Source organism: Typopeltis vanoorti, chromosome 24 (genome assembly GCF_054136105.1).
Source record: "Typopeltis vanoorti isolate ZY-2024b chromosome 24, IOZ_Tvanoo_1.0, whole genome shotgun sequence".
Taxonomy (NCBI): domain Eukaryota; kingdom Metazoa; phylum Arthropoda; class Arachnida; order Uropygi; family Thelyphonidae; genus Typopeltis; species Typopeltis vanoorti.
In genome coordinates, this window is record NC_143572.1 from 57164072 (window position 1) to 57177568 (window position 13497).

General features: G+C 36.4%; 1 protein-coding gene across 1 annotated transcript in view; it reads left to right on the top strand.

Moving 5' to 3' along the window:
- Positions 1–13497, top strand: part of Ziz (dedicator of cytokinesis protein Ziz) — an 826359-nt gene that overhangs the window by 568756 nt on the left and 244106 nt on the right. The window contains exon 32 of the mRNA XM_090414187.1: positions 11996–12161. Coding sequence (XP_090270313.1) covers positions 11996–12161 — 166 coding nt within the window. The remainder of the gene's footprint in view (positions 1–11995; positions 12162–13497) is intronic.

Genomic DNA, 13497 nt, shown 5'->3' on the forward strand with positions numbered 1-13497 from the left:
TTGGTGCTTAGACCTATCCTGATATAAAGATATACTAGATTAAAAGCTAATAATACAATTACTATAATGGATCTAAAATTTCAATAGTAAAACAAAAAACGATGAATAAAGATTAATAGCAACTAATTTATGAGAAAAACAGCAAAAATATCCTACTTGATAAGAGAAATGTAAAAATGAAATTCTCTTATTATGAGTGGGGCACTATGCAAAGTCCACTTATTAGTAATCCTTAGTAAACCATAATGTAAAGCGTGCAAGTGTGTTATGTATTATGCTAATACAATTTGATGTGAAGTTATCTGCCCCTGCATACACAAGTATGCCTACTTGTGAAGGGTATTTCACATGCAAACTTTGTTTGTGCATGCTTCAGCAAAGGATTAAAACAAGAATATACTTTCTTGTTTATTATTTACTTTGTACAGTATTCATATATCATTTTGTTTGCAATAATAGTTGTTTAATCTGATTTACAGATTGTGGCACAAAATTTTTATTAAAATATAATATAATAACATAAATTCCAAAAACTGTTAGAAACATTCTTATATAGATCTACTGTGCTTGTACATTATTATTATTATTGTTCCGGGCAACTCCAAGGAGTCGACAGACTCATCGAGGGAGGCTCTAACATCATGTCAAGAACAACTATTTGACATTGACACAGTATCTATCATACCTTGCTTAATGGATTTTTTACAACACTCAAAAAGAATTAAAATAGAATTCAATACTTCCTATATTTCGTCCTAGTCACTAGGACATCTACGGGGATTACAAAAACAATTAGTGTAACATGCACACACAAATCTTACAATACTAAGCCCAACCACGTGGGTGACACTAAAGTCCTATCTAGGTGGAGTGCCCTCTAAGGGTGGTAGTAGGTGCCTGGAATGTAAGGTGGGACCTCTGGTGATGAGTGTTTCCCAAATCTTCGGAAGCTTAATGCAACCGTATTTATTAAGATTTGGTTGGTTTCTGAGAGCTGCTGCTGCTTCTAAGAAAAGTCTCTCTTTCTTGAATTTGCTGTGGTGGAGCATGGTGGTTTTCTTCCATGATAGTCTGTGGGTGGTGTCCAAAACATGGTCAGCCAAGCCTGAATGACCATAGTTATGTTTACATATGTAAGACGTGTTCCTCCAGGCGGATGGATGCTGATCTGCCTGTCTGTCCAAAGTACACCAGCTTACAGGAACAGGGTACTTTGTAAACTTCAGGCAGCGAGAAAGGAGGGAGTTGATCTGGGTAGCAAGTTTGTGGTAGGGCTTATATGCTGTGTGTAGGTTGTACTTTTTTAGTATCATGGCTATTTTATCAGATGTGCCACGGATGTAGGGTATGGTGATGGCATTTTTAAAATCTTGTTGATGAGAAGGATGGGGAATGGGGGAGGAACTGATTATTTTTTTGATACTGTGTTCGCTGTAGCCATTGGAGAGGAAAGTGTTGTGTATGTGGTTAAGTTCAGTAGTAAGAGCCATTCCACTGGAACAAAGATTGTGGGCTCTCTTAGTAAGAGTTTTGATGATGCCATATTGTTGTGAGGGGTGGTAATGGGAGAGTTTGTGAATGTATCTGCCTGTGTGTGTGGGTTTTCTGTATACAGTGAAGGCAAGTGTATCATTAGGCAGGTGTGTGACTAAGATGTCTAGGAAGGGTAAACAGTTGTTCTTTTCCTTTTCCATAGTAAACTGGATTCTTGGATGTAGGCTATTAAGATGACTGAGGAAGGAGTCTAATGTGTCTGGGCCATGAGGCCAAATAGAGAACACATCATCTACATATCTTAGCCAGATAGAAGGTTTGAGTGGGGTTGAGTCTATGGCTCGTTTTTCGAAATCTTCCATATAGAAATTGGCAAGGGGGTGAGAGGGGGGGGGGACCCATGGTGGCTTCCTCTATCTGCTTGTAGATTTTGTTCTTCCAAGGGAAGAACATATGGAATATACTGCTGCTATTCTTTTCACCCCAAAGTGCATAACCTTACATTTTGCTACATTAAATTGACATCCTGTGCACTCACAATTGCTCTACCCAACTTTGCATCATCAGTAAACAAGTGAACACTTCCTCTCAAATCCTTTCCTATATCATTGCTGAACAAATTGAAAAGAAGTGGTCCAAGAACAGAGCCCTGCGGCACACCACTAGTCATTTGCAGGTGTTCGATACGGTTTATCTCTGTGAACAGCTACCTTAAAAATGAGTTGTACAATAATAAGCTATAGTCAGCTTCTGCCTAAGTAACTGTTTTTTTCTTCTGCAATTGGGCAGAACTGATTTTATGTCTTCATCGATTATTATTATTACTATTATTACGGGCAACTCCAGGGAGTCATTAGACTCATCTTGGGAGGCCCCAAATCATATTCATCACAACTATCTGACAGTCATACAGTATCTATCATACCTCGCCTTAAACTCATTCACTGTCACAGCATCCACTACAGACTCAGGGAGCGCATTCCACTCATTCACTACTCTAAAAGTAAAGAACCCAGCTCTAACACCTTTACTAACCACACTTTTGCCCAGTTTCCATGGATGTCCCCTAGTCCTCCCACAACCAGCCCTGTTCTCAAAAATATCTTCTGAATTAATTTTATAGAAACCCTTCAGTAATTTGAATGTCTCAATCATATCTCCCCTCCTCCACCTATCAACCAATTTTTGCAACCCACAAATCCTCAACCTGTTCTCATACGGTTCATTCCACAGACCTGCTATCATCTTGGTCACTCGCCTCTGGATCCTCTCCACATCCTCCCCATCAAGAAGAAACCTAGGTGACCAAATCTGAGCACAGTAGTCTAGATGGGGTCTTATCAAGGCTCGATAGAGAGGAACAATAACCTGCTTGTCTCTGCTTGTCAACGTATTCTTCAGCAACCAAGTGATTTGATGAGCTGTTTTGGTCACTTTTGCAATGTGTCCCCTAAATTTCAATTCCTTATCCACCAACACTCCCAAATCTCGTGCCTCATCAATTTCCTGGAGCAGGGTTCCACCAATGCAGTAAACTGCTGCCAATCTTTTCACCCCAAAATGCATAACCTTACATTTTTCCACATTAAACTGACATCCATTCTCCTTAGCCCAGACCTCCAATCTATCCAAATCATCCTGCAAAATTTTGACGTCATCTGCATTCACTATTGCCCTACCCAACTTCGCATCATCCGCAAACAAATGAACTGTTCCTCTCAGATCATTTCCTATATCATTTATGAACAAATTAAACTTTGCAAATTAAACAAATTAAACAAATTAAAATTATGCTTTGAAAAATTATTACTATTATCGCTGATGTTATGGCTTTTCAGGAAGTAAGCTGCAAAGGGAGATGGCAAATGAGGATGTCAATTTAATATCATCACTAAATGTGAATTTTGAAAATTGGGATCAACAGATGGGATGCTTAATACCCTCTTGGTTGAGCTATAGTGGAAAAAACTGGAGGAAGCAAGGAATCTTAGGATGATAGTAGGTAGAAATTTGATGTCTGGAAAACATGTTACAAAGATTATGAAGACAAGTCAAAGGTTTATTACAATATTATTATTATAATATTGTTATTATAATATATTAAGAAGCCGTATTGCAAAGATATGAGCAGGTTTGTGAATGGAGAGTAGTGAATGATTGGAATATCTTGTCTGAAAATATGTTGACTGCGGAAAATGAGAGTGCATTTAAAACATGGTATGATGAGCTGTGTGTGTGTGTGTGTGTGTGTCATACACAGCTGCTCTCACTCCTTTGCTCACATCCTCCTTATACAACTTCCAGGAATGAACGTTTGTTCTTCCATCTCCCACCATTCTGTGAAAAACTTCTTCTATGCTAACCTGATAAAATCCCCTTACTTACTTGTATATCACTTTCATATCCACCCTCTTTTTCATCCTGTCTGCTAGACTCTACATTTTCTCAACTTTTCTTCATGTCAACATTCCAGAGACCAGAAACTTCCTTATTCAATCATCTCAAGACCCTTTCCAGTGTCTCATCATCCATTTGAAAACCAGATGACCAAAACTGTACACAGTCATCCATATGTGACTTAATCACAGCCTTATACAATGAAACCATAATCATCTTACTTCTAGAAGGCATGTTAGGTCCTTATTCCTCATCACCCCTCAGATCTCATATTTTCTCTATACCACCATCCAATATATCTCCATCAAATATATACTCTGTATTCCATCTTTGTTTCTAGAATTTTAAAACCTTGCACTTTGCAGCATTGAACAGTGCAGTTGTAACCCCACTGTAATACCCTTTCATTCTGTCTATTCTAGCCCTCTTGTAAAGCCACAACATCTCTTCTACTCTTTTTAGTTCTTTCAAACTTTGCATCATGTGCAAACACTTGAATATCCTCACTTAAATCCTAGCCAGTATTATTAACATACAGATTAAAGAGCAATGGTCCTAAAACAAACCCTTGAGGCACACTACTAGTGACTTTTCTCTTCCAAGATATTGCTCTCCCACACATAACTTCCTAGTATCTATCAGACATTCAATCTCCAATTCATTGCACTAAGCAATGCATAATAATATTCAGTCCCATCAGTTCTAGTTTAGCTATCAACTTATCATGTGGCATTCTGTCAAAAGCCTTTGCAAAATCTAAGGTATACTACTGTGTATCTGTCTCCCTTGTCCAATGCACCTATCACAAGTAAGAAGATTACTAAAACATGATCTTCCTTTAGCAAATCCATGATTTTCATCAAAGTGAATACCATTATTGTCAACCCAGTTATGGAACTTGTCCTCAGTAACCTCTCCATTACTTTAATCATAACAGCTGACATGCACAGATTGGCCTATAATTAGAAGCTTGGGCCTTATCACCAACTTTTGAAGCAATACAATCCTTCCTTCAACTCCCTTTGGATCTTGGTCCAGTGTAAAACTCATATTAAACAAGTGTGTCTAAGCAAATGTCAACTGGCACATGACCCTAAAACATATGGAGATATATCAAGTCCTACAGATGATGGAAGTTTTTTCACTTGGCTATGCTACCAATTATATATCTAGTTTAATCCTTTATCCAAGTGTAAGCAAACAAATTTGTGCCTGAAGTATTTTCAGGACTGGGGCAGCTCATGGTAAAGGTGGTATAAGTTCTGATCACTCTGATCAATGCATAGCAATATACGTGTCTGCAAGGAGATGTGCTTTGCATTATGGGATACTAAGGCAAGTGATCAGAACTTATACTACCTTTACCACGAGTTTCCCCAGTCCTGAAAATACTTCAGGCGCAAACTTTGTTTGTTTGCACTTGTATAAAGGATTAAACAAAATATATAATCAAGTCTTACAGAGTTATTAACATCAAATTTACTCAATGCTCTATTTACTTGCTACTCACAGCCATTCTCTCGTCCTTGTCCTCCTCCCTTTCCACTGTACTCAAACTCTGAATGTTCTCTAAGAAATGCTCATTTAGTGTATCAACTATGTCATCTATAGTAATTATATTTTTACCATTTTCACTGACCAGTGTTATCTTTTCATAATTATTCTTTCTTCTACTGTTTACCTATGGAAAGAACTCCATAGTGTTTTTTTTGCTTCATTAGCTAGCTGCTGTTCATACTCCACTTTTCTACCCTAATTGATCTTATCTTTCTTGCCTGTTCTTTACACTTATACAACTGATTATTACCACTTTTTTATTGCCTCCGTAATGCCTTTCTCCTCCAGATTGTATGCTTAATCTCTTCATTGATCCATGTTCTCACCTATCTTATTTAAACTTTTAATCCTTGGAATTTATTTAGATATTGTTTCTACTAGGTAGTTCTGAATAGCCCCTGAGCAGCATTGATCTCTATTATACTCAAATTTCCTATTTCATGATATAGCTGCAATCTCTCTCCTGATTGCAGCCATATCATGTAATATATTGCTCTAGTTTCTCATATTCCTTTCTTCTCTGAGGAAAGGATATATTTACCTCCACATAGTTTTTTCTCACAGAAGTCTCATGTAGCTGGCAGTCACCCAGATAATCACTTCATGGTCACTCTCACTAACCAGGTATTGATTTAATACCTCATTTATAATGATATTATCTGTGAGATGATCAAATCGAAGATCCTCAATTCTTGTGTATCCTCTGTTACTTACTGCCTCACTTGAAAAGTTCATTCTCTTTACTCCAGGATTCTCTCTCTTCATCCTAATCTATATTACCATAATTAAAATCATCATAATCCTTTTCTTATTATAAGACTATTACACTTTTTTATATAATGTTCGTCAAGTAGCTTTATTTTATTGTCCCACATGTTTCGCCAATTTTTTTCTATCGGCATCTTCAGGGAACACAAACTAGTAAGCTATATGAAGGTAACAGACTAGATTATAACTGATGGTTCTAATTCATACAAAAAAATAGTATTGAACGAGGCAATGCGTGTGTCTCGGGAACGTGATTTATTCGTTATGGCTCATGATGTGATTGTCATGAAAGTTTATTTCTTTGATGTTTAATGATCTGATTAAAGCTTTCCAAGTTGCTGGTAAGGTTAGACCTTGATTCTATTGTTTGTGTATTTGTAATATACATGTAGGACATGTAATAAACATGTAGGACAATAAAATAAAGCTACTTGATGAACATTATGTAAAAAAGTGTAATAGTCTTATAAATAATAGTCAAGAAAAAATTCAACACCTTTTCTTATTTGTTTGGTTTATTTGTATATACATTTCATTGTCACTTCCCTCCCCATTACTAGGTCTATCATAACATCCAATTAAATATTTCATTCTATCCATCCCTACTGCACCTCATACTGCCTTATAACCACTGCCACTATTAACTTTGTGAAAAGGCTTATGTGTTCGTTGCACATGTTGATTGGATTTTAACGGTACAGATGCGAACACAGATTGATAAGAAAATAACTATTTATTGACTTTATATACCAGCAAAATATTATTGCTAATATTTTGCTGGTATTCTATCTGGCATCTTCAGAGTACACAAACAAAGTTTGTTACGTTACAGTAGTGAGACAACCGCAATCCGGTGTAACAGTGGGACTCGTATGAGTAATTATAGCATTCAACACAAAGATTAAAGTCCTAATTAGGTGCCATCTAAGTTGGAAAAAAAAAAAAAAAATGAGAGAGAAAAAGCAGGTATTAATTTGGTCTTGGGATGACTATCTCCCAAATTTTTGGTAGATTTATACTGCCATACTTGTTGAGGTTTGGAGTATGTTTCAAGGCTTCTGTTGATTCCAGGAACAATCTCTCTGACGTGTAAAAGCTTCTATGTAGCACTTTTGTTTTTTTCCAATTGATCCTGTGTGCAAGAGTATCCAAAGCATGGTCTGCCAGACCCGACTTGCCATAGCGAAAGAGCCGAATATATTTTTTGTGTTCACTGAGGCAGATGTCCACAGTTCTTCCTGTCTGTCCATAGTAGGCTCGATGATATGAAGAGGGCACTTCATAGATCCTTGGATGTGATAAAGGAGAGAATCTGTCCTTAGGTGAACGGATGAGAGTTGCCAATATCACATAAGGTTTAAATACGGTGCATAGTTGGTGTTTGTTAAGCACTCTAGATATCTTTTCAGATGTTCCTTCAATGTATGGGATGGTGATAGTTTGTTATAGTCCTCTGTGGTAGACAGTGGGGGTGGGATTTTTAGGGAGCATTTTATTATTTTATTTATTTATAGTATTTTATTTATCTTATGGGATTATAGCCATTGGTCAAGAAGGTGTGACGTAGGTGAGAAAGTTCAGCAGTGAGACAATGTCATTGGAACAAATTGCTCTAGCTCTATGGGTTAGTGTTTTTAAGATACCATATTGTTGAAAAGGATGATGGTGTGATTGTTTGTGTAAATATCTCCCTATATGTGTGGGTTTTCTATAAACCGAGAATAATAAGGAACCTTCTGGAAGATGTGTGATTCAGCTTGAATCTCTTCTACCTCACTCTTCTTCTTTTCTTACGTGTGTAGAGGCTTAAGTGCTGTGAGGACATCATGTTGGAGGCTTAATGGATATTTTTACAACACTTAAAAAGAATTAAAATAGACTTTAATGCTTCCTATATTTCGTCCTCGTCACTAGGACATCTACGGGGATTACAAAAAAATTAATGTAACATATGCACAAATAACAAACAATGCCAAGCCCAACCACGTGGGTGACACTAAAGTCCTATCTAGGTAGAGCGCCCTCTAAGGGCAGTAGTAGGTGGCCTGGAATGTAAGGTGGGAACTCTGGTGATGAGTGTTTCCCAAATCTTCGGAAGCTTAATGCACCCATATTTATTGAGATTTGGTTGGTTTTTGAGAGCTGCTGCTGCTTCTAAGAAAAGTCTCTCTTTCTTGAATTTGCTGTGGTGGAGCATGGTGCTTTTCTTCGATGATACTCTGTGGGTGGTGTCCAAAACATGGTCAGCCAAGCCTAAGTGGCCATAGTTGTGTTTGAAGATGTAAGACTTGTGTTCCTCTAGACGGATGGATGCCGATCTGCCTGTCTGTCCAAAGTACACCAGCTTACAGGAACAGGGTACTTTGTAAACTCCAGGCAGAGAGAGAGGAGGGAGCTGATCTTTCGTAGAACGGATAAGGGTAGCCAGTTTTCGGTGGGGCTTGTATGCTGTGTGTAGATTGTATTGTTTTAGTATCTTGGCTATTTTTTCAGATGTGCCACGGATGTAGGGTATGGTGATGGCATTTTTAAAATCTTGTTGACGAGAAGGAAGGGATCTTTCGTAGAACGGATAAGGGTAGCCAGTTTTCGGTGGGGCTTGTATGCTGTGTGTAGATTGTATTGTTTTAGTATCTTGGCTATTTTTTCAGATGTGCCACGGATGTAGGGTATGGTGATGGCATTTTTAAAATCTTGTTGACGAGAAGGAACCTTCCTTCTCGTCAACAAGATCTTCTATGTTGTAGTTTTTAACTTGAAAGTATTATAGAGCACCTTGATTTTTGAAAAGAGAAACTTGGTTCATTACTGTCTTCATGATCTTAGTAAATGCAGATGGGTGAAATGTGTCAGATACACAAAGAAAATATCCGAGTTATTGAGTGATCACTTAAGAAAGGTTTTTATGAGGGTGGTCTGAAAAGTTCTTGGCCTAACAATGAAAAAACGAATTTATAATTTCAAAATTATTTTTATTTTTCAACATAATCTCCCTTAAGACTAATACATTTATTCTAGCGATGCTCCAGCACCATTATCCTGTCCCTGTAGTGGTTCTCAGTAAGATCTGCAAAATACCCCTCTACAGCTGCAATCATCTCTTGATTCGAAGAAAAACGCTGACCAATGAGGAAGAGTTTTAGTTTTGGGAAGAGAAAGAAGTCAGAGGGACCCAAATATGGGGAATAGGGAGGGTTTTCCAACAATTCATAGTGCAGATCCCTTAATTTTCCCATTGCAAAAACATTTTTGGCAATGGGAAAATTAAGATGAAAGATGATTTTTTTTTCTTCTGCAAACCTGGTCTTTTCTCACGAATATTTTCATCTAGTCTGGTTAAAAGACTGGATTAATATTCCCCGGTTATTGTTTTACCCTTTTCAGGATAATTAATAAACAAAATGCCTTTAGCATCTCAAAACATCGATGCCATGACCTTTCCTGCTGATGGAACTGACTTTGTCTTCTTTGGTGCTGAACAACCAGCTTCAGTCTACTGTTCTGACTGCTTTGGATTCTGGTGTGAAATGGTGAATCCAAATATCATCCATAGTAATAAATCGATGCATAAAATCAGTTTTATTCTTGTTAAAACACTCCAAGCACTGTTCAGAGATTTCATGTGAGCATGTTTTCCATCTGCTGTGAGCAAGAGTGGCACCCATCTTGCGCAAAGCTTTTTCATTTGCAATTCTTCATGCAAAATATATCCTACATGTTCTTTTGAAATGCCTATAGTCTCAGCAATTTCACATATTTTGACTTGCCGGTCATCCAATACCATATCGTGCACTCGATCAATGATTTCTGGTGTTGTTACACTTTTTGGACGTCCTTCACATGGATCATCTTCATTGCTGGTATGGCCACATTTAAACTCGGCATTCCATTTCTTAATTGTCAAAAACAAAGGAGAAGAGTGCCCATAAACTTTTATGAACTTTTGCTTCAGACAGCTGTATAAAACAAACTACTTGATAGAATGACTTGTAATTTCACATGGACGCTTATAACAGCTATAGTAAGTTAGAAAAAAAAATCTTGCCAATAGTGTTGCTATCTATGGTCGAGGCCGTGAACTTTTCAGATCATCCTCTTATTTTAGGCGCTACCATTAGCTTTCTGGAAGCCAGAGAAGAACTGGATGAAAAATTAAGTGCTGAAGCTGTACCACTGCTTTACTCAAATACAGTAATTGTATTGGATGGAATATTAGCATTGGTGCTGAAAGAATGTGCAAAACAGTTAGCAATGCTTCTGACTTCCACCCACAAAAGGTTGTAAATATATACTGTAGTACCATGAATTAGCTAAGCACATTTTTTGTCTATTTTTATTAATTATATATTTTTATATAATCTGGAACTCTTCTCTAGAGGCCAAACACAGAACTTTTTTTCAAACCACTCAGCTCTGCAGTATTTGGGCAATGAAATTCATCTCCTATCTAATGGAGGTTGTTGAACTCAAGTCTCAGTACATGCAAGATTCCTAATTGAAAGGAGAGCAATATAATTCCATTATACAAGAGAGGAGCTAAAACCGATGCCACAAATTATAGACCAATCAGTATTTGATGTAAATATCAAGGTATTGGAAAATAACTCGTTTCGAATCACATCCAAAAGTGGGTGGATAATAGTTGGATCCTCAATAGAGTGACACTAGAGTTGGATAAGAGGAATTGATAGACTACTATACTTCTGGATTTTGGCAAGGCATTTAACAGGTATTAGAAAGTGATGTATTGTGGTGTTTAGTCTATGATGAGGAGGAGGATGACCAGCAGTGCACCACATGATTCTGTATTGAACCACTGTTGTTTAACATATATATTAATGATATTAGGGAAGGTCTTGAGTGTGATGTTAAGTTAGAGAAAATGATTAGAAATATATCTGGTAGAGAATTCCTATGGGCTGATTTGAACATATGAATTATACAGGCAATTAGATGGAAATAAAAATTTAATTACTGGTATTATATTTATGTTAATAGGAATTTGCTGGAAGTAATAATCATTGAAGCTAAAGACTTGGGGATTATTGCTAAAGTGAATTAAAGTTTATTCATCATTACTAAGGTAGTTAAAAGCCTTTGCATCAGATAATAATGTTGTTAAAGAGATCATCCTTATTGGAATAAGAAAGTTATTTTCCCCACTTTACATAACTTTGATAAGACTACATCTGTGAGCAGATATAGTTTCTAGGAAATTGTGAGACAGTTGAAATGATTCAGGAGTGAGTAATCAAGATTGATATCCCAGCCTACAGAATTGTGCACAGGAGGAGAAGTTGAGGGAATGCCATCTTCAGAATTTGAGAAAAGCAGAAGAGAGGAGATATTATAGAAAGCTACAAGTTCCATCACATGCTTATGAATGATGGAAATATAACTTCATCCATTGGAAGCTGGCTCTGGATGTTGTTAAAATGCATGTGACATCCAGGTTCTTCTCATGACATGTGTTGAATATGTAGAATGGGCTATCATTACACATGATAGCTCATGATAGGTAGGTAGTTAAGTATGTCTAAATAAGTCATTGAAGGAGCATTCAAAATAATAATATTTACTAAAACTAGGTTAAAGAATATTTTACTGTTTTACTTAACCCTTCGCCCATTAAAAAAAAAATCAGAGAGGGAATATGCAGAAATATGTGTAATTACGAATGAATAGTAAGATTTTTCATTTCAGAAATATTAATCATAAAATGTTTGCATATTTCAAAGATTAAAAATCTTCCAATAAAAATCTTAATTTTATTTAATAGTATTCCACCAGCAGTCAGTTACTTTTGCCAGTGGTTCTGTTGGCTCGTTAAATAGCAGTGCTTCCACTCTTTCTATATCAGATCGAGGAAGAGATTCAGTAACTCCAACAAGGGAAAGAAATGGAGATGACAGAGAGATACTTGAAGGCTCTCGAGGACATGTTAGGTATATTATTAGAAGAAAATAAATTAAAAAAAAAAAAAAAACCTAATTACCTACTATTGTCTTTGATGTGTTTACCTGAACATAAATGCATAACAATAGATAGAGTATCTATTTGCAAACAACACTCTTAGGGGATGCTTAATGATATACTTAATCATTGGAACCACTTTTTTTTTTGAATCATGCAAGAATGAAAATAATTAAATCATTATCAAAATGCTAATTCTATCTGCAAGGTGCTTAAATTTTTATAGGTATGATCACCCAGATTCACTACTTGAGTTGGTATAAAGTACCTATTAAGAGCACATAAAGTACAGTAAAATCTCTTGAGTTTATTGTTCACTTCAAAATTCTAGTTTGCATTATCGAGAAATAAAACCTTAAGAAATATGATTGTGTTTTGCTGTTTCTGTTGGGTAGCCCTTAAGAACACCTCATGTGTGCATCATCAAAACTGTTACAGAAATCATCAGAATATTAAAACTTGCTTCCAAAGTTGGAAAAAAAAAGGCAAAACTTTTAAAAACATGATTTCTTTTTCAATTTTAAAAGTTCTTCAATTTTTAAAAGTCCAGATTGTCATATTTTTACATTATGAAATTGTACATTATGAATTCATTCCTGAGGATTAAACTCTGAACTAGCATTTTTTGTTTATCATTCTCTGAAAAGATGTTTTCAATGAAAAACAATCTGAGAATTAGTGTTATGTACTGGCAGTTGGTTTCTCCATCACATCAATTCTTTTGCTGAAGCTGCTAGACTGTCCTCCTTACTTTGTTGATATGTTATAGGAAAGAACATTGAAGAACATAATTAACATAAGAACACATCATTGCTATATTATATTAACAGCAGATTTCCATGGAGTCAAAAGACTCATTGCAAGAGGCAAACACTGTTACACACAAGCTCATCAAACTGTGCTTTAAACTCATTCAATGTATTTGCATTCACCACATTGTCTCGCAACACATTCCACTGACCCACCACTCTCAATGCAAAAAACCTATTCCTTATTCCCCTGCTTTCTGAACCCTTTCCAATATATCCTCATCACTATGAACACCAGGGGACCAAATCTGTGCACAATAATCCATATGAAACCTGATCAAAGCCTTATACAGTTGTATCAGAACCACTTTATTTCTACAAGTTAAGGTCCTCCACATCATTGCTATAATCTGATGTGATATCTTCACAACTTGTGCAATGTAACCTTTGAATTTCAGATCGTTTTCCACCACCACTTCAAGCTCTCTTATCTCAACTTCCACCAAACTTTCCTAACCAAGTGTATACTTGCATCTTGTTGTTGCCTACCAAATTTCAG